Genomic DNA, 23,851 nt, shown 5'->3' with positions numbered 1-23,851 from the left:
TGAGGTCTACAACACCTGTTGTATTCGGCATTTCACTGTAAGGTCTACTACACCTGTTGTATTCAGCATTTCACTGTGAGGTCTACAACACCTGTTGTATTCAGCATTTCACTGTGAGGTCTACTACACCTGTTGTATTCAGCATTTCACTGTGAGGTCTACTACACCTGTTGTATTCAGCATTACACTGTAAGGTCTACTACACCTGTTGTATTCAGCATTTCACTGTGAGGTCTACTACACCTGTTGTATTCATCATTTCACTGTGAGGTCTACTACACCTGTTGTATTCAGCATTACACTGTGAGGTCTACTACACCTGTTGTATTCTGCATTTCACTGTGAGGTCTACTACACCTGTTGTATTCAGCATTTCACTGTGAGGTCTACTACACCTGTTGTATTCAGTATTACACTGTAAGGTCTACTACACCTGTTGTATTCAGCATTTCACTGTAAGGTCTTCCTCCTGCCTTCAACTAATCATTAGGACATGACTGGCTGGCTGACCGGCTGGCTGACTGACTCTCTGTCTCTGCTCCCCTTGCAGGGCGCCACAGTAAAGGAGGAACTTTCCCTCGTCAATTCCACTTGTCCAATGGCAGCAAAGACTACAGCGACGGTAAGAGGGCTTTCTCCTGAACGATGCTGCTCTATCGTTACAGTAAGAGGGCTTTCTCCTGAACGATGCTGCTCTGTCGTTACACAGTAAGAGGGCTTTCTCCTGAACGATGCTGCTCTGTCGTTACAGTAAGAGGGCTTTCTCCTGAACGATGCTGCTCTGTCGTTACAGTAAGAGGGCTTTCTCCTGAACGATGCTGCTCTGTCGTTACAGTAAGGGGTCTTTCTCCTGAACGATGCTGCTCTGTCGTTACAGTAAGAGGGCCTTCTCCTGAACGATGCTGCTCTGTCGTTACAGTAAGGGGTCTTTCTCCTGAACGATGCTGCTCTGTCGTTACAGTAAGAGGGCTTTCTCCTGAACGATGCTGCTCCATCACTCCCAGATAGAAGATATGTTTCAGTTCAAACTCTACCACAGGCACAATAATAGTTATGATGACATCTAGTGCTAGTATCCATATAGGCTTACTACTTCAAATAACTCTTAGGACTTTGGGGGATTTTTACACTGATAAACAGCAGGACACTTCAGCCATACTTTAGGTATACACCACCAGAACAGTACAATTAGTTATACTGCTTCCTGTCTCCCCTAGCAACCCTCCCCTGATTGGACGAACAGGCTAATAGTTATACTGCTTTCTGTCTCCCCTCCCCTAGCAACCCTCCCCTGATTGGACAAACAGGCTAGTAGTTATACTGCTTCCTGTCTCCCCTCCCCTAGCAACCCTCCCCTGATTGAACTAACAGGCTAATAGTTATACTGCTTCCTGTCTCCCCTCCCCTAGCAACCCTCCCCTGATTGGACTAACAGGCTAATAGTTATACTGCTTCCTGTCTCCCCTAGCAACCCTCCCCTGATTGGACTAACAGGCTAATAGTTATACTGCTTCCTGTCTCCCCTCCCCTAGCAACCCTCCCCTGATTGGACTAACAGTTATACTGCTTATTTTTCAAAATGGTCAAATGTATAATTTTCACAGTGATACTGTATAATATTCTAGTCATTTGGGGACAGGTCTTTGTCCCGATACCTTGGCATCTATGAACTGACGTATGAAAGACACGTCAATCCATCCCTTTAAATGGAACCTGTTATATAAGATACTTGCTACAAAAAGAATGCCAATATATGAGGCATTGAACAGTCAGCCTTGTGCAGACTCTGCCGTGAGGAAACAGAATTTATAGAACGGATTTTAGTTTTTCGTTCTCGTTTACAAATATTATACCCTTCTCAGTAGATTAGATTTCAGCCATATTATTTGCTGTGTCTCTATCAGTATATTAGATCTGGAGGATGACATTGAAATTGTAGCCATCTCTGACTTCATTTAAAAAGGAGGATACTTTACACAGGTGATTCTTTGTCAATCCACCAAAAATGTAATCTTTTAATCTGCAAAAGGGCAAATAGCCTTCTCTTAAACATAGGATGGGATTCTCTTAATAGCTTGCTAGAAAACCATTTGGATTTAGATAAAACCTCCATTGTAAGAGTGCGGTTTAATGCCTTAAAACTATTAAATATTAATCTGCCAAACGTATGTTCGTTATCTAAATATGCTTGGAACCTTTTCTTGTTTGCCATTCCAAATAAAGTGCCATTTTTTTCTTGCATGATTTTAAAAAGGGATTCTTCTGGAGTTGGTAGAGCCATGAATAAATATGTAACCTGAGAGAACTAGAGAATTAATCAGGGTAGAGCCATGAATACATATGTAACCTGAGAGAACTAGAGAATTAATCAGGGTAGAGCCATGAATACATATGTAACCTGCGAATTAATCAGGGTAGAGCCATGAATAAATATTTAACCTGCGAATTAATCAGGGTAGAGCCATGAATAAATATGTAACCTGAGAGAACTAGAGAATTAATCAATGTAGAGCCATGAATACATATGTAATCTGAGATGTAACTAGAAAATTAATCAGGGTAGAGCCATGAATAAATATGTAACCTGAGAACTAGAGAATGAATCAGGGTAGAGCCATGAATAAATATGTAACCTGCGAATGAATCAGGGTAGAGCCATGAATAAATATTTAACCTGCGAATTAATCAGGGTAGAGCCATGAATAAATATGTAACCTGAGAGAACTAGAGAATTAATCAATGTAGAGCCATGAATACATATGTAATCTGAGATGTAACTAGAAAATTAATCAGGGTAGAGCCATGAATAAATATGTAACCTGAGAACTAGAGAATGAATCAGGGTAGAGCCATGAATAAATATGTAACCTGAGTGAACTAGATAATTAATCAGGGTAGAGCTATGAATAAATATGTAACCTACGAATTAATCAGGGTAGAGCCATGAATAAATATGTAACCGGCGAATTAATCAGGGTAGAGTCATGAATAAATGTGTAACCTGCGAATTAATCAGGGTAGAGCCATGAATAAATATGTAACCTGAGAGAACTAGATAATTAATCAGGGTAGAGCCATGAATAAATATGTAACCTACGAATTAATCAGGGTAGAGCCATGAATAAATATGTAACCTGAGAGAACTAGATAATTAATCAGGGTAGAGCCATGAATAAATATGTAACCTACGAATTAATCAGGGTAGAGCCATGAATAAATATGTAACCTGTGAATTAATCTGGGTAGAGCCATGAATAAATATGTAACCTGAGAGAACTAGATAATTAATCAGGGTAGAGCCATGAATAAATATGTAACCTGAGAGAACTAGATAATTAATCAGGGTAGAGCTATGAATAAATATGTAACCTACGAATTAATCAGGGTAGAGCCATGAATAAATATGTAACCGGCGAATTAATCAGGGTAGAGTCATGAATAAATATGTAACCTGCGAATTAATCAGGGTAGAGCCATGAATAAATATGTAACCTGAGAGAACTAGATAATTAATCAGGGTAGAGCCATGAATAAATATGTAACCTGAGAGAACTAGAGAATTAATCAGGGTAGAGCCATGAATAAATATGTAACCTGAGAGAACTAGATAATTAATCAGGGTAGAGCCATGAATAAATATGTAACCTGTGAATTAATCAGGGTAGAGCCATGAATAAATATGTAACCTGCGAATTAATCAGGGTAGAGCCATGAATAAATATGTAACCTGAGAGAACTAGAGAATTAATCAATGTAGAGCCATGAATACATATGTAATCTGAGATGTAACTAGAAAATTAATCAGGGTAGAGCCATGAATAAATATGTAACCTGAGAACTAGAGAATGAATCAGGGTAGAGCCATGAATAAATATGTAACCTGAGTGAACTAGATAATTAATCAGGGTAGAGCTATGAATAAATATGTAACCTACGAATTAATCAGGGTAGAGCCATGAATAAATATGTAACCGGCGAATTAATCAGGGTAGAGTCATGAATAAATGTGTAACCTGCGAATTAATCAGGGTAGAGCCATGAATAAATATGTAACCTGAGAGAACTAGATAATTAATCAGGGTAGAGCCATGAATAAATATGTAACCTACGAATTAATCAGGGTAGAGCCATGAATAAATATGTAACCTGAGAGAACTAGATAATTAATCAGGGTAGAGCCATGAATAAATATGTAACCTACGAATTAATCAGGGTAGAGCCATGAATAAATATGTAACCTGTGAATTAATCTGGGTAGAGCCATGAATAAATATGTAACCTGAGAGAACTAGATAATTAATCAGGGTAGAGCCATGAATAAATATGTAACCTGAGAGAACTAGATAATTAATCAGGGTAGAGCTATGAATAAATATGTAACCTACGAATTAATCAGGGTAGAGCCATGAATAAATATGTAACCGGCGAATTAATCAGGGTAGAGTCATGAATAAATATGTAACCTGCGAATTAATCAGGGTAGAGCCATGAATAAATATGTAACCTGAGAGAACTAGATAATTAATCAGGGTAGAGCCATGAATAAATATGTAACCTGAGAGAACTAGAGAATTAATCAGGGTAGAGCCATGAATAAATATGTAACCTGAGAGAACTAGATAATTAATCAGGGTAGAGCCATGAATAAATATGTAACCTGTGAATTAATCAGGGTAGAGCCATGAATAAATATGTAACCTGAGAGAACTAGAGAATTAATCAGGCTAGAGCCATGAATAAATATGTAACCTGAGAGAACTAGAGAATGAATCAGGGTAGAGCCATGAATAAATATGTAACCTGAGATATAACTAGAGAATTAATCAGGGTAGAGCCATGAATAAATATGTAACCTGAGAACTAGAGAATGAATCAGGGTAGAGCCATGAATAAATATGTAACCTGTGAATGAATCAGGGTAGAGCCATGAATAAATATGTAACCTGAGAGAACTAGAGAATTAATCAGGGTAGAGACATGAATAAATATGTAACCTGAGAGAACTAGAGAATTAATCAGGGTAGAGCCATGAATAAATATGTAACCTGTGAATTAATCAGGGTAGAGCCATGAATAAATATGTAACCTGAGAGAACTAGAGAATTAATCAGGGTAGAGACATGAATAAATATGTAACCTGAGAGAACTAGAGAATTAATCAGGGTAGAGCCATGAATAAATATGTAACCTGTGAATTAATCAGGGTAGAGTCATGAATAAATATGTAACCTGAGAGAACTAGAGAATGAATCAGGGTAGAGCCATCAATAAATATGTAACCTGAGAATTAATCAGGGTAGAGCTATGAATACATATGTAACCTGAGAATTAATCAGTGTAATATTCCCAGAAATTTGTTTACCTGTCCACAGTCAAACAATGATATCTATTTTGCTGAGTTTTCTATCAAAGTTTTCCGGCATGATGTACACCAGGCACATCGACTTCACCATCCGCCCATTTAATCGGGAGACCAATTTAAAGTTTATCTTTTAGAGACCCAAACCATACCTGGCTTATCCGTAGTTGGGTTTTAGTCCAGAAAAACTGGAGAAATTATCTAAGTCTCCTCCGCTTTGAGTCATGAGAGATATACATGCATATTATTCATGTTAGCTCTCCGTGTACATTTAAGTGCCAGCTGTTCTGAGACAATTGTAATTTCCTGACATCCACCTGACAATACGACAAATCTATGGCCTGTAGGACCTGCCTTGTTGATAGTGCTGTTAAGAAGGTAACTAACTAGGGCCTGTAGGACCTGCCTTGTTGATAGTGCTGTTAAGAAGGCAGAGCAGCGCTTTATTACGGACAGACTTCTCCCCATCTTAGCTACTGTTGCATCAACATGTTTACAATCCAGGGTTACTCCAAGCAGTTTAGTCACCTCAACTTGCTCAATTTCCACATTATTTATTACAAGATTTAGTTGAGGTTTAGGGTTTAGTGAATTAATTGTCCCAAATTCAATGCTTTTAGTTTTAGAAATATTTAGGGCTAACTTATTCCTTGCCACCCGTTCTGAAACTGACTGCAGCTCTTTAAGTGTTGCAGTCATTTCACTCACTGTAGTAGCTGACGTGTATAGTATTGAGTCATCCACATACATAAACACACTGGCTTCAGTCAAGGCCAGTGGCATGTCATTAGTAAAGATTGAAAAAGGTAGTGGGCCTAGACAGCTGCCTTGGGGAATTCCTGATTCTACTTGGATTATACTATTAAATAACACCCTCTATGTTCTGTTAAACATGTAACTCTTTATCCACAATACAGCAGGGGATATAAAGCCAGAACACACTACCATTCAAACGTTTGGGGTCACTTAGAAATTCCTTGTTTTTGAAAGCAAGGAACTTTCTTCTGAAACTCGACAGTCTATTATTGTTCTGAGAAATGAAGGCTATTGATGGTTGGAGTGATGGTTGCTGATAATGGGAATCTGTACGCCTAAGTAAATATTCCATTTTAAAAAATCTGACGTTTCCAGCTATCACTAGTCATTTACAACATGAGCAATATCTACACTGTATTTCTGATCAATTTGATGTATTTTAATGGACAAAAACATGTGTAGTGACCCCAAACTGTTGAACGGTAATGTTTTTCCAGCAGCAGCAGACTAGGATCAATAATGTCTAACAGCCCCCACAATCATTTTATCATCAATTTCTCTCAGCCAATCATCCTTCATTTGTGTAAGTAGTCTGCTTGTTGAATGTCCTTCCCTATAAGTGTGCTGACATTCTGTTGTCAATTTGTTTACAGTAAAATAGCATTGTATCTGGTCAATCATAATTTTCCCAAAAATTTTAAGGGTTGGTAACAGGCTGATTGGTCAGGTATTTGAGCCAGTACAAGGGGCTTTACTATTCTTAGGTAGCGTAATGACTTTAGCTTCCCTCCAGGCCTGAGGGCACACACTCTCTAGTTGGTTTAGATTGAAGATGTGGTAAGTTTGTTTCATAGTATAGTTTCTTCCTCTTTTTATTAAGTTTAGTCACATGATTTCTCAATTTGCAGTACATTTGCCAATTGAGTCTTTGAATGAAGAGATTGAGATAAAACTGTCCAGTTTGAGTGTTTTGTTGCAGCTCGTTCTAGTCGCTAGCTGCAGCGAACTGAAAAGAGGGATGTGTGTGCTTTGGGGACCTTTAACAGGGATGTGTGTGCTTTGGGGACCTTTAACAGAATGTGACTGTCAGAATAGGTGTTGTAAGTGGAGGATAAGGGCTGCAGTAAGTGGAGGATAAGGGCTGCAATAGATATCTCAGATAGGCCTCACTTCCCCTAACATGCTGACTACACTGCTCGCGTTGTGGGCGTTGCAAAATAAATTTAGAAATCTATATTATTCAATTATTGCGCGCGCCAACGAGTGTCTGTGTTGCGAAAGGCTAAAATAGAAGTCAGTTCTATTTGTGACGCAGATCGCACTGCAAGCCTCTGCCATCTCCCATCTCCTAATTAAGCCGCCTCCAAAATTTTAAGCTTCCAAATATCCATCAGTTCCAACATGTCCATAATATGCGTAATCTCTCATCATCAGAGGGAGATAGTTAGTAGTGTGCTTGCTTTTACATCCGTTGACGTACTTAGAACTGTGTGTTTGCGTGTTATGTATAAAAATGAACGTGTGTGTGTGTGTGTCCAGGTCGGAGGACGTTCCCTCGGAGCTTCATGCCTCAGGAGAACCTGTTTCAGCTGGTTCCATCCAGTCAGACCCGGAGTTACAACGGAGACAGCACTCTACAGTACAGCGACCTCCGTACGCTGGGCCGAGTCCCAGAGAAGATCTGCCCCCGCAGGGAAGTACCCAGATGTGAGTTACACCCCAATATAGACCCCTGGTTACATTCAGACATACCAGGTCCTCTAACCTCCTCCTGGTTACATTCAGACATACCAGGTCCTCTAACCTCCTCCTGGTTACATTCAGACATACCAGACATACCAGGTCCTCTAACCTCCTCCTGGTTACATTCAGACATACCAGGTCCTCTAACCACCTCCTGGTGACATTCAGACATACCAGGTCCTCTAACCTCCTCCTGGTTACATTCAGACATACCAGGTCCTCTAACCACCTCCTGGTTACATTCAGACATACCAGGTCCTCTAACCTCCTCCTGGTTACATTCAGACATACCAGACATACCAGGTCCTCTAACCTCCTCCTGGTTACATTCAGACATACCAGACATACCAGGTCCTCTAACCTCCTCCTGGTTACATTCAGACATACCAGGTCCTCTAACCTCCTCCTGGTTACATTCAGACATACCAGGTCCTCTAACCTCCTCCTGGTTACATTCAGACATACCAGGTCCTCTAACCTCCTCCTGGTTACATTCAGACATACCAGGTCCTCTAACCTCCTCCTGGTTACATTCAGACATACCAGGTCCTCTAACCACCTCCTGGTTACATTCAGACATACCAGACATACCAGGTCCTCTAACCTCCTCCTGGTTACATTTAGACATACCAGGTCCTCTAACCTCCTCCTGGTTACATTTAGACATACCAGGTCCTCTAACCTCCTCCTGGTTACATTCAGACATACCAGGTCCTCTAACCTCCTCCTGGTTACATTCAGACATACCAGACATACCAGGTCCTCTAACCTCCTCCTGGTTACATTCAGACATACCAGGTCCTCTAACCTCCTCCTGGTTACATTCAGACATACCAGACATACCAGGTCCTCTAACCTCCTCCTGGTTACATTCAGACATACCAGGTCCTCTAACCTCCTCCTGGTTACATTCAGACATACCAGGTCCTCTAACCACCTCCTGGTTACATTCAGACATACCAGGTCCTCTAACCACCTCCTGGTTACATTCAGACATACCAGGTCCTCTAACCTCCTCCTGGTTACATTCAGACATACCAGGTCCTCTAACCTCCTCCTGGTTACATTCAGACATACCAGGTCCTCTAACCTCCTCCTGGTTACATTCAGACATACCAGGTCCTCTAACCACCTCCTGGTTACATTCAGACATACCAGACATACCAGGTCCTCTAACCTCCTCCTGGTTACATTCAGACATACCAGGTCCTCTAACCTCCTCCTGGTTACATTCAGACATACCAGGTCCTCTAACCTCCTCCTGGTTACATTCAGACATACCAGGTCCTCTAACCTCCTCCTGGTTACATTCAGACATACCAGACATACCAGGTCCTCTAACCTCCTCCTGGTTACATTCAGACATACCAGGTCCTCTAACCTCCTCCTGGTTACATTCAGACATACCAGACATACCAGGTCCTCTAACCTCCTCCTGGTTACATTCAGACATACCAGGTCCTCTAACCTCCTCCTGGTTACATTCAGACATACCAGGTCCTCTAACCTCCTCCTGGTTACATTCAGACATACCAGGTCCTCTAACCTCCTCCTGGTGACATTCAGACATACCAGGTCCTCTAACCTCCTCCTGGTTACATTCAGACATACCAGACATACCAGGTCCTCTAACCTCCTCCTGGTTACATTCAGACATACCAGGTCCTCTAACCACCTCCTGGTTACATTCAGACATACCAGGTCCTCTAACCTCCTCCTGGTTACATTCAGACATACCAGACATACCAGGTCCTCTAACCTCCTCCTGGTTACATTCAGACATACCAGGTCCTCTAACCTCCTCCTGGTTACATTCAGACATACCAGACATACCAGGTCCTCTAACCTCCTCCTGGTGACATTCAGACATACCAGACATACCAGGTCCTCTAACCTCCTCCTGGTTACATTCAGACATACCAGGTCCTCTAACCTCCTCCTGGTTACATTCAGACATACCAGGTCCTCTAACCTCCTCCTGGTTACATTCAGACATACCAGGTCCTCTAACCTCCTCCTGGTTACATTCAGACATACCAGGTCCTCTAACCTCCTCCTGGTTACATTCAGACATACCAGGTCCTCTAACCACCTCCTGGTTACATTCAGACATACCAGGTCCTCTAACCTCCTCCTGGTTACATTCAGACATACCAGACATACCAGGTCCTCTAACCTCCTCCTGATGACATTCAGACATACCAGACATACCAGGTCCTCTAACCTCCTCCTGGTTACATTCAGACATACCAGGTCCTCTAACCTCCTCCTGGTTACATTCAGACATACCAGGTCCTCTAACCTCCTCCTGGTTACATTCAGACATACCAGGTCCTCTAACCTCCTCCTGGTTACATTCAGACATACCAGGTCCTCTAACCTCCTCCTGGTTACATTCAGACATACCAGACATACCAGGTCCTCTAACCTCCTCCTGGTTACATTCAGACATACCAGGTCCTCTAACCTCCTCCTGGTTACATTCAGACATACCAGGTCCTCTAACCACCTCCTGGTTACATTCAGACATACCAGGTCCTCTAACCTCCTCCTGGTTACATTCAGACATACCAGGTCCTCTAACATTGGTTACATTCAGACATACCAGGTCCTCTAACCTCCTCCTGGTTACATTCAGACATACCAGGTCCTCTAACCTCCTCCTGGTTACATTCAGACATACCAGGTCCTCTAACCTCCTCCTGGTTACATTCAGACATACCAGGTCCTCTAACCTCCTCCCGGTTACATTCAGACATACCAGGTCCTCTAACCTCCTCCTGGTTACATTCAGACATACCAGGTCCTCTAACCTCCTCCTGGTTACATTCAGACATACCAGGTCCTCTAACCTCCTCCTGGTTACATTCAGACATACCAGACATACCAGGTCCTCTAACCTCCTCCTGGTTACATTCAGACATACCAGGTCCTCTAACCTCCTCCTGGTTACATTCAGACATACCAGGTCCTCTAACCTCCTCCTGGTTACATTCAGACATACCAGGTCCTCTAACCACCTCCTGGTTACATTCAGACATACCAGACATACCAGGTCCTCTAACCACCTCCTGGTTACATTCAGACATACCAGACATACCAGGTCCTCTAACCTCCTCCTGGTTACATTCAGACATACCAGGTCCTCTAACCTCCTCCTGGTTACATTCAGACATACCAGGTCCTCTAACCACCTCCTGGTTACATTCAGACATACCAGGTCCTCTAACCTCCTCCTGGTTACATTCAGACATACCAGACATACCAGGTCCTCTAACCTCCTCCTGGTTACATTCAGACATACCAGGTCCTCTAACCTCCTCCTGGTTACATTCAGACATACCAGGTCCTCTAACCTCCTCCTGGTGACATTCAGACATACCAGACATACCAGGTCCTCTAACCTCCTCCTGGTTACATTCAGACATACCAGGTCCTCTAACCACCTCCTGGTTACATTCAGACATACCAGGTCCTCTAACCTCCTCCTGGTTACATTCAGACATACCAGACATACCAGGTCCTCTAACCTCCTCCTGGTTACATTCAGACATACCAGGTCCTCTAACCTCCTCCTGGTTACATTCAGACATACCAGGTCCTCTAACCTCCTCCTGGTTACATTCAGACATACCAGGTCCTCTAACCTCCTCCTGGTTACATTCAGACATACCAGGTCCTCTAACCACCTCCTGGTTACATTCAGACGCACCAGGTCCTCTAACCTCCTCCTGGTTACATTCAGACATACCAGGTCCTCTAACCTCCTCCTGGTTACATTCAGACATACCAGACATACCAGGTCCTCTAACCTCCTCCTGGTTACATTCAGACATACCAGGTCCTCTAACCACCTCCTGGTTACATTCAGACATACCAGACATACCAGGTCCTCTAACCTCCTCCTGGTTACATTCAGACATACCAGGTCCTCTAACCTCCTCCTGGTTACATTCAGACATACCAGACATACCAGGTCCTCTAACCTCCTCCTGGTTACATTCAGACATACCAGGTCCTCTAACCTCCTCCTGGTTACATTCAGACATACCAGGTCCTCTAACCTCCTCCTGGTTACATTCAGACATACCAGGTCCTCTAACCTCCTCCTGGTTACATTCAGACATACCAGGTCCTCTAACCTCCTCCTGGTTACATTCAGACATACCAGACATACCAGGTCCTCTAACCTCCTCCTGGTTACATTCAGACATACCAGGTCCTCTAACCTCCTCCTGGTTACATTCAGACATACCAGGTCCTCTAACCTCCTCCTGGTTACATTCAGACATACCAGGTCCTCTAACCACCTCCTGGTTACATTCAGACATACCAGACATACCAGGTCCTCTAACCACCTCCTGGTTACATTCAGACATACCAGACATACCAGGTCCTCTAACCTCCTCCTGGTTACATTCAGACATACCAGGTCCTCTAACCTCCTCCTGGTTACATTCAGACATACCAGGTCCTCTAACCACCTCCTGGTTACATTCAGACATACCAGGTCCTCTAACCTCCTCCTGGTTACATTCAGACATACCAGACATACCAGGTCCTCTAACCTCCTCCTGGTTACATTCAGACATACCAGGTCCTCTAACCTCCTCCTGGTTACATTCAGACATACCAGGTCCTCTAACCTCCTCCTGGTGACATTCAGACATACCAGACATACCAGGTCCTCTAACCTCCTCCTGGTTACATTCAGACATACCAGGTCCTCTAACCACCTCCTGGTTACATTCAGACATACCAGGTCCTCTAACCTCCTCCTGGTTACATTCAGACATACCAGACATACCAGGTCCTCTAACCTCCTCCTGGTTACATTCAGACATACCAGGTCCTCTAACCTCCTCCTGGTTACATTCAGACATACCAGGTCCTCTAACCTCCTCCTGGTTACATTCAGACATACCAGGTCCTCTAACCTCCTCCTGGTTACATTCAGACATACCAGGTCCTCTAACCACCTCCTGGTTACATTCAGACGTACCAGGTCCTCTAACCTCCTCCTGGTTACATTCAGACATACCAGGTCCTCTAACCTCCTCCTGGTTACATTCAGACATATCAGACATACCAGGTCCTCTAACCTCCTCCTGGTTACATTCAGACATACCAGGTCCTCTAACCTCCTCCTGGTTACATTCAGACATACCAGACATACCAGGTCCTCTAACCTCCTCCTGGTTACATTCAGACATACCAGGTCCTCTAACCTCCTCCTGGTTACATTCAGACATACCAGGTCCTCTAATCACCTCCTGGTTACATTCAGACGTACCAGGTCCTCTAACCTCCTCCTGGTTACATTCAGACATACCAGGTCTAACCTCCTCCTGGTTACATTCAGACATACCAGGTCCTCTAACCTCCTCCTGGTGACATTCAGACATACCAGGTCCTCTAACCTCCTCCTGGTTACATTCAGACATACCAGACATACCAGGTCCTCTAACCTCCTCCTGGTTACATTCAGACATACCAGGTCCTCTAACCTCCTCCTGGTTACATTCAGACATACCAGGTCCTCTAACCTCCTCCTGGTTACATTCAGACATACCAGGTCCTCTAACCTCCTCCTGGTGACATTCAGACATACCAGGTCCTCTAACCACCTCCTGGTTACATTCAGACATACCAGGTCCTCTAACCTCCTCCTGGTTACATTCAGACATACCAGACATACCAGGTCCTCTAACCTCCTCCTGGTGACATTCAGACATACCAGGTCCTCTAACCTCCTCCTGGTGACATTCAGACATACCAGGTCCTCTAACCTCCTCCTGGTTACATTCAGACATACCAGGTCCTCTAACCTCCTCCTGGTTACATTCAGACATACCAGGTCCTCTAACCTCCTCCTGGTTACATTCAGACATACCAGACATACCAGGTCCTCTAACCTCCTCCTGGTTACATTCAGACATACCAGGTCCTCTAACCTCCTCCTGGTGACATTCAGACATACCAGGTCCTCTAACCACCTCCTGGTTACATTCAGACATACCAGGTCCTCTAACCACCTCCTGGTTACATTCAGACATACCAGGTCCTCTAACCTCCTCCTGGTTACATTCAGACATACCAGGTCCTCTAACCTCCTCCTGGTTACATTCAGACATACCAGGTCCTCTAACCTCCTCCTGGTTACATTCAGACATACCAGGTCCTCTAACCACCTCCTGGTTACATTCAGACATACCAGGTCCTCTAACCTCCTCCTGGTTACATTCAGACATACCAGGTCCTCTAACCTCCTCCTGGTGACATTCAGACATACCAGGTCCTCTAACCTCCTCCTGGTTACATTCAGACATACCAGACATACCAGGTCCTCTAACCTCCTCCTGGTTACATTCAGACATACCAGGTCCTCTAACCTCCTCCTGGTTACATTCAGACATACCAGACATACCAGGTCCTCTAACCTCCTCCTGGTTACATTCAGACATACCAGGTCCTCTAACCTCCTCCTGGTTACATTCAGACATACCAGGTCCTCTAACCTCCTCCTGGTTACATTCAGACATACCAGGTCCTCTAACCTCCTCCTGGTTACATTCAGACATACCAGGTCCTCTAACCTCCTCCTGGTTACATTCAGACATACCAGGTCCTCTAACCTCCTCCTGGTGACATTCAGACATACCAGGTCCTCTAACCACCTCCTGGTTACATTCAGACATACCAGGTCCTCTAACCTCCTCCTGGTTACATTCAGACATACCAGACATACCAGGTCCTCTAACCTCCTCCTGGTGACATTCAGACATACCAGGTCCTCTAACCTCCTCCTGGTGACATTCAGACATACCAGGTCCTCTAACCTCCTCCTGGTTACATTCAGACATACCAGGTCCTCTAACCTCCTCCTGGTTACATTCAGACATACCAGGTCCTCTAACCTCCTCCTGGTTACATTCAGACATACCAGACATACCAGGTCCTCTAACCTCCTCCTGGTTACATTCAGACATACCAGGTCCTCTAACCTCCTCCTGGTGACATTCAGACATACCAGGTCCTCTAACCTCCTCCTGGTGACATTCAGACATACCAGGTCCTCTAACCACCTCCTGGTTACATTCAGACATACCAGGTCCTCTAACCACCTCCTGGTTACATTCAGACATACCAGGTCCTCTAACCTCCTCCTGGTTACATTCAGACATACCAGGTCCTCTAACCTCCTCCTGGTTACATTCAGACATACCAGGTCCTCTAACCTCCTCCTGGTTACATTCAGACATACCAGGTCCTCTAACCACCTCCTGGTTACATTCAGACATACCAGACATACCAGGTCCTCTAACCACCTCCTGGTTACATTCAGACATACCAGGTCCTCTAACCACCTCCTGGTTACATTCAGACATACCAGGTCCTCTAACCTCCTCCTGGTTACATTCAGACATACCAGGTCCTCTAACCTCCTCCTGGTTACATTCAGACATACCAGGTCCTCTAACCTCCTCCTGGTTACATTCAGACATACCAGGTCCTCTAACCTCCTCCTGGTGACATTCAGACATACCAGGTCCTCTAACCACCTCCTGGTTACATTCAGACATACCAGGTCCTCTAACCTCCTCCTGGTTACATTCAGACATACCAGACATACCAGGTCCTCTAACCTCCTCCTGGTGACATTCAGACATACCAGGTCCTCTAACCTCCTCCTGGTGACATTCAGACATACCAGGTCCTCTAACCTCCTCCTGGTTACATTCAGACATACCAGGTCCTCTAACCTCCTCCTGGTTACATTCAGACATACCAGGTCCTCTAACCTCCTCCTGGTTACATTCAGACATACCAGACATACCAGGTCCTCTAACCTCCTCCTGGTTACATTCAGACATACCAGGTCCTCTAACCTCCTCCTGGTGACATTCAGACATACCAGGTCCTCTAACCACCTCCTGGTTACATTCAGACATACCAGGTCCTCTAACCACCTCCTGGTTACATTCAGACATACCAGGTCCTCTAACCTCCTCCTGGTTACATTCAGACATACCAGGTCCTCTAACCTCCTCCTGGTTACATTCAGACATACCAGGTCCTCTAACCTCCTCCTGGTTACATTCAGACATACCAGGTCCTCTAACCACCTCCTGGTTACATTCAGACATACCAGGTCCTCTAACCTCCTCCTGGTTACATTCAGACATACCAGGTCCTCTAACCTCCTCCTGGTGACATTCAGACATACCAGGTCCTCTAACCTCCTCCTGGTTACATTCAGACATACCAGACATACCAGGTCCTCTAACCTCCTCCTGGTTACATTCAGACATACCAGGTCCTCTAACCTCCTCCTGGTTACATTCAGACATACCAGACATACCAGGTCCTCTAACCTCCTCCTGGTTACATTCAGACATACCAGGTCCTCTAACCTCCTCCTGGTTACATTCAGACATACCAGGTCCTCTAACCTCCTCCTGGTTACATTCAGACATACCAGGTCCTCTAACCTCCTCCTGGTTACATTCAGACATACCAGGTCCTCTAACCTCCTCCTGGTTACATTCAGACATACCAGGTCCTCTAACCTCCTCCTGGTGACATTCAGACATACCAGGTCCTCTAACCACCTCCTGGTTACATTCAGACATACCAGGTCCTCTAACCTCCTCCTGGTTACATTCAGACATACCAGACATACCAGGTCCTCTAACCTCCTCCTGGTGACATTCAGACATACCAGGTCCTCTAACCTCCTCCTGGTGACATTCAGACATACCAGGTCCTCTAACCTCCTCCTGGTTACATTCAGACATACCAGGTCCTCTAACCTCCTCCTGGTTACATTCAGACATACCAGGTCCTCTAACCTCCTCCTGGTTACATTCAGACATACCAGACATACCAGGTCCTCTAACCTCCTCCTGGTTACATTCAGACATACCAGGTCCTCTAACCTCCTCCTGGTGACATTCAGACATACCAGGTCCTCTAACCTCCTCCTGGTGACATTCAGACATACCAGGTCCTCTAACCACCTCCTGGTTACATTCAGACATACCAGGTCCTCTAACCACCTCCTGGTTACATTCAGACATACCAGGTCCTCTAACCTCCTCCTGGTTACATTCAGACATACCAGGTCCTCTAACCTCCTCCTGGTTACATTCAGACATACCAGGTCCTCTAACCTCCTCCTGGTTACATTCAGACATACCAGGTCCTCTAACCACCTCCTGGTTACATTCAGACATACCAGACATACCAGGTCCTCTAACCACCTCCTGGTTACATTCAGACATACCAGGTCCTCTAACCACCTCCTGGTTACATTCAGACATACCAGGTCCTCTAACCTCCTCCTGGTTACATTCAGACATACCAGGTCCTCTAACCTCCTCCTGGTTACATTCAGACATACCAGGTCCTCTAACCTCCTCCTGGTTACATTCAGACATACCAGGTCCTCTAACCACCTCCTGGTTACATTCAGACATACCAGACATACCAGGTCCTCTAACCTCCTCCTGGTTACATTCAGACATACCAGGTCCTCTAACCTCCTCCTGGTGACATTCAGACATACCAGGTCCTCTAACCTCCTCCTGGTTACATTCAGACATACCAGACATACCAGGTCCTCTAACCTCCTCCTGGTTACATTCAGACATACCAGGTCCTCTAACCTCCTCCTGGTTACATTCAGACATACCAGGTCCTCTAACCTCCTCCTGGTTACATTCAGACATACCAGGTCCTCTAACCTCCTCCTGGTTACATTCAGACATACCAGGTCCTCTAACCTCCTCCTGGTGACATTCAGACATACCAGGTCCTCTAACCACCTCCTGGTTACATTCAGACATACCAGGTCCTCTAACCTCCTCCTGGTTACATTCAGACATACCAGACATACCAGGTCCTCTAACCTCCTCCTGGTGACATTCAGACATACCAGGTCCTCTAACCTCCTCCTGGTGACATTCAGACATACCAGGTCCTCTAACCTCCTCCTGGTTACATTCAGACATACCAGGTCCTCTAACCTCCTCCTGGTTACATTCAGACATACCAGGTCCTCTAACCTCCTCCTGGTTACATTCAGACATACCAGACATACCAGGTCCTCTAACCTCCTCCTGGTTACATTCAGACATACCAGGTCCTCTAACCTCCTCCTGGTGACATTCAGACATACCAGGTCCTCTAACCACCTCCTGGTTACATTCAGACATACCAGGTCCTCTAACCACCTCCTGGTTACATTCAGACATACCAGGTCCTCTAACCTCCTCCTGGTTACATTCAGACATACCAGGTCCTCTAACCTCCTCCTGGTGACATTCAGACATACCAGACATACCAGGTCCTCTAACCTCCTCCTGGTTACATTCAGACATACCAGGTCCTCTAACCTCCTCCTGGTTACATTCAGACATACCAGGTCCTCTAACCACCTCCTGGTTACATTCAGACATACCAGGTCCTCTAACCTCCTCCTGGTTACATTCAGACATACCAGACATACCAGGTCCTCTAACCTCCTCCTGGTGACATTCAGACATACCAGGTCCTCTAACCTCCTCCTGGTTACATTCAGACATACCAGGTCCTCTAACCACCTCCTGGTTACATTCAGACATACCAGGTCCTCTAACCTCCTCCTGGTGACATTCAGACATACCAGACATACCAGGTCCTCTAACCTCCTCCTGGTTACATTCAGACATACCAGGTCCTCTAACCACCTCCTGGTTACATTCAGACATACCAGGTCCTCTAACCACCTCCTGGTTACATTCAGACATACCAGACATACCAGGTCCTCTAACCTCCTCCTGGTTACATTCAGACATACCAGGTCCTCTAACCTCCTCCTGGTTACATTCAGACATACCAGACATACCAGGTCCTCTAACCTCCTCCTGGTTACATTCAGACATACCAGGTCCTCTAACCTCCTCCTGGTTACATTCAGACATACCAGGTCCTCTAACCACCTCCTGGTTACATTCAGACATACCAGGTCCTCTAACCTCCTCCTGGTTACATTCAGACATACCAGGTCCTCTAACCTCCTCCTGGTTACATTCAGACATACCAGGTCCTCTAACCTCCTCCTGGTTACATTCAGACATACCAGGTCCTCTAACCTCCTCCTGGTTATATTCAGACATACCAGGTCCTCTAACCTCCTCCTGGTTACATTCAGACATACCAGGTCCTCTAACCTCCTCCTGGTTACATTCAGACATACCAGGTCCTCTAACCTCCTCCTGGTGACATTCAGACATACCAGGTCCTCTAACCTCCTCCTGGTTACATTCAGACATACCAGACATACCAGGTCCTCTAACCTCCTCCTGGTTACATTCAGACATACCAGGTCCTCTAACCTCCTCCTGGTTACATTCAGACATACCAGGTCCTCTAACCTCCTCCTGGTGACATTCAGACATACCAGGTCCTCTAACCTCCTCCTGGTTACATTCAGACATACCAGGTCCTCTAACCACCTCCTGGTGACATACCAGACATACCAGGTCCTCTAACCTCCTCCTGGTTACATTCAGACATACCAGGTCCTCTAACCTCCTCCTGGTTACATTCAGACATACCAGGTCCTCTAACCTCCTCCTGGTTACATTCAGACATACCAGGTCCTCTAACCACCTCCTGGTTACATTCAGACATACCAGGTCCTCTAACCTCCTCCTGGTTACATTCAGACATACCAGACATACCAGGTCCTCTAACCTCCTCCTGGTGACATTCAGACATACCAGGTCCTCTAACCTCCTCCTGGTTACATTCAGACATACCAGGTCCTCTAACCACCTCCTGGTTACATTCAGACATACCAGGTCCTCTAACCTCCTCCTGGTGACATTCAGACATACCAGACATACCAGGTCCTCTAACCTCCTCCTGGTTACATTCAGACATACCAGGTCCTCTAACCACCTCCTGGTTACATTCAGACATACCAGGTCCTCTAACCACCTCCTGGTTACATTCAGACATACCAGACATACCAGGTCCTCTAACCTCCTCCTGGTTACATTCAGACATACCAGGTCCTCTAACCTCCTCCTGGTTACATTCAGACATACCAGACATACCAGGTCCTCTAACCTCCTCCTGGTTACATTCAGACATACCAGGTCCTCTAACCTCCTCCTGGTTACATTCAGACATACCAGGTCCTCTAACCACCTCCTGGTTACATTCAGACATACCAGGTCCTCTAACCTCCTCCTGGTTACATTCAGACATACCAGGTCCTCTAACCTCCTCCTGGTTACATTCAGACATACCAGGTCCTCTAACCTCCTCCTGGTTACATTCAGACATACCAGGTCCTCTAACCTCCTCCTGGTTACATTCAGACATACCAGGTCCTCTAACCTCCTCCTGGTTACATTCAGACATACCAGGTCCTCTAACCTCCTCCTGGTTACATTCAGACATACCAGGTCCTCTAACCTCCTCCTGGTGACATTCAGACATACCAGGTCCTCTAACCTCCTCCTGGTTACATTCAGACATACCAGACATACCAGGTCCTCTAACCTCCTCCTGGTTACATTCAGACATACCAGGTCCTCTAACCTCCTCCTGGTTACATTCAGACATACCAGGTCCTCTAACCTCCTCCTGGTGACATTCAGACATACCAGGTCCTCTAACCTCCTCCTGGTTACATTCAGACATACCAGGTCCTCTAACCACCTCCTGGTGACATACCAGACATACCAGGTCCTTTAACCTCCTCCTGGTTACATTCAGACATACCAGGTCCTCTAACCTCCTCCTGGTTACATTCAGACATACCAGGTCCTCTAACCTCCTCCTGGTTACATTCAGACATACCATGTCCTCTAACCTCCTCCTGGTGACATTCAGACATACCAGGTCCTCTAACCTCCTCCTGGTTACATTCAGACATACCAGGTCCTCTAACCTCCTCCTGGTTACATTCAGACATACCAGGTCCTCTAACCTCCTCCTGGTGACATTCAGACATACCAGGTCCTCTAACCTCCTCCTGGTTACATTCAGACATACCAGACATACCAGGTCCTCTAACCTCCTCCTGGTTACATTCAGACATACCAGGTCCTCTAACCTCCTCCTGGTGACATTCAGACATACCAGGTCCTCTAACCTCCTCCTGGTTACATTCAGACATACCAGGTCCTCTAACCACCTCCTGGTGACATACCAGACATACCAGGTCCTCTAACCTCCTCCTGGTTACATTCAGACATACCAGGTCCTCTAACCTCCTCCTGGTTACATTCAGACATACCAGGTCCTCTAACCTCCTCCTGGTTACATTCAGACATACCAGGTCCTCTAACCACCTCCTGGTTACATTCAGACATACCAGGTCCTCTAACCTCCTCCTGGTTACATTCAGACATACCAGACATACCAGGTCCTCTAACCTCCTCCTGGTGACATTCAGACATACCAGGTCCTCTAACCTCCTCCTGGTTACATTCAGACATACCAGGTCCTCTAACCACCTCCTGGTTACATTCAGACATACCAGGTCCTCTAACCTCCTCCTGGTGACATTCAGACATACCAGACATACCAGGTCCTCTAACCTCCTCCTGGTTACATTCAGACATACCAGGTCCTCTAACCACCTCCTGGTTACATTCAGACATACCAGGTCCTCTAACCACCTCCTGGTTACATTCAGACATACCAGACATACCAGGTCCTCTAACCTCCTCCTGGTTACATTCAGACATACCAGGTCCTCTAACCTCCTCCTGGTTACATTCAGACATACCAGACATACCAGGTCCTCTAACCTCCTCCTGGTTACATTCAGACATACCAGGTCCTCTAACCTCCTCCTGGTTACATTCAGACATACCAGGTCCTCTAACCACCTCCTGGTTACATTCAGACATACCAGGTCCTCTAACCTCCTCCTGGTTACATTCAGACATACCAGGTCCTCTAACCTCCTCCTGGTTACATTCAGACATACCAGGTCCTCTAACCTCCTCCTGGTTACATTCAGACATACCAGGTCCTCTAACCTCCTCCTGGTTACATTCAGACATACCAGGTCCTCTAACCTCCTCCTGGTTACATTCAGACATACCAGGTCCTCTAACCTCCTCCTGGTTACATTCAGACATACCAGGTCCTCTAACCTCCTCCTGGTTACATTCAGACATACCAGGTCCTCTAACCTCCTCCTGGTGACATTCAGACATACCAGGTCCTCTAACCTCCTCCTGGTTACATTCAGACATACCAGGTCCTCTAACCTCCTCCTGGTTACATTCAGACATACCAGGTCCTCTAACCTCCTCCTGGTGACATTCAGACATACCAGGTCCTCTAACCTCCTCCTGGTTACATTCAGACATACCAGGTCCTCTAACCACCTCCTGGTGACATACCAGACATACCAGGTCCTCTAACCTCCTCCTGGTTACATTCAGACATACCAGGTCCTCTAACCTCCTCCTGGTTACATTCAGACATACCAGGTCCTCTAACCTCCTCCTGGTTACATTCAGACATACCATGTCCTCTAACCTCCTCCTGGTGACATTCAGACATACCAGGTCCTCTAACCTCCTCCTGGTTACATTCAGACATACCAGGTCCTCTAACCTCCTCCTGGTTACAGTAAATACAATACCACCATTAGACCATGTGGCTCAGTAGAAAATAGTCTGTTACAAACTCTGTATGGACACTAAACATGTTATATACAGGATGAGACCCAGGATGAGACCAGGCTGACTCAGCTGTTTGTCTGTGGTCTGTTTACCAGTCGCTGAGTTATTTCCCACGCACACTCACATTCTCACGATCTAACTCTTCATCAATAACAAAGAAGAGTGAACTCATCTTCCTGTAGTTTCCTATTATAGAGATGGCTGTTGGTTCTCTGACAGATGGCTGTTGGTTCTCTGACAGATGGCTGTTGGTTCTCTGACAGATGGCTGTTGGTTCTCTGACAGATGGCTGTTGGTTCTCTGACAGATGGCTGTTGGTTCTCTGACAGATGGCTGTTGGTTCTCTGACAGATGGCTGTTGGTTCTCTGACAGATGGCTGTTGGTTCTCTGACAGATGGCTGTTGGTTCTCTGACAGATGGCTGTTGGTTCTCTGACAGATGGCTGTTGGTTCTCTGACAGATGGCTGTTGGTTCTCTGACAGATGGCTGTTGGTTCTCTGACAGATGGCTGTTGGTTCTCTGACAGATGGCTGTTGGTTCTCTGACAGATGGCTGTTGGTTCTCTGACAGATGGCTGTTGGTTCTCTGACAGATGGCTGTTGGTTCTCTGACAGATGGCTGTTGGTTCTCTGACAGATGGCTGTTGGTTCTCTGACAGATGGCTGTTGGTTCTCTGACAGATGGCTGTTGGTTCTCTGACAGATGGCTGTTGGTTCTCTGACAGATGGCTGTTGGTTCTCTGACAGATGGCTGTTGGTTCTCTGACAGATGGCTGTTGGTTCTCTGACAGATGGCTGTTGGTTCTCTGACAGATGGCTGTTGGTTCTCTGACAGATGGCTGTTGGTTCTCTGACAGATGGCTGTTGGTTCTCTGACAGATGGCTGTTGGTTCTCTGACAGATGGCTGTTGGTTCTCTGACAGATGGCTGTTGGTTCTCTGACAGATGGCTGTTGGTTCTCTGACAGATGGCTGTTGGTTCTCTGACAGATGGCTGTTGGTTCTCTGACAGATGGCTGTTGGTTCTCTGACAGATGGCTGTTGGTTTCTGACAGATGGCTTCGAGACTAATCTATATTACAGTACAGTATGTTGAGGATGCTGAGGTGAACTCTGTTGACGCCCTCTAGACTCTGTCTCTTACGATAAATCTCTGAGCAACATGAAACTATAAACTGAATGTGGTTTGACTTCCTGTTTCTTGGTGTTCCCTCCTTAATAGTTTAATAGTCTGGTCTGGTAGTGATTAACCAGGATGCTGTAGTAGGGTTAGATGCAGTCTGTTCACATGGAAG

The 23,851-nt window shown here is 45.5% G+C and overlaps 1 protein-coding gene across 1 annotated transcript in view; it reads left to right on the top strand.

Moving 5' to 3' along the window:
• The window catches only part of map3k22 (mitogen-activated protein kinase kinase kinase 22), a 193,945-nt gene that overhangs the window by 67,866 nt on the left and 102,228 nt on the right, over positions 1 to 23,851 (top strand). Inside the window, exons 12-13 of the mRNA XM_064941127.1 lie at positions 551 to 622; positions 7,655 to 7,822. Of these exons, the coding sequence (XP_064797199.1) occupies positions 551 to 622; positions 7,655 to 7,822 (240 nt within the window). The remainder of the gene's footprint in view (positions 1 to 550; positions 623 to 7,654; positions 7,823 to 23,851) is intronic.

This window comes from Oncorhynchus masou, chromosome 28, assembly GCF_036934945.1.
Source record: "Oncorhynchus masou masou isolate Uvic2021 chromosome 28, UVic_Omas_1.1, whole genome shotgun sequence".
In the NCBI taxonomy this organism is placed as follows: Eukaryota; Metazoa; Chordata; class Actinopteri; order Salmoniformes; family Salmonidae; genus Oncorhynchus; species Oncorhynchus masou.
Note: the sequence above shows the minus strand (reverse complement) of the source record. Positions and strands in the feature narration are given on the sequence as shown.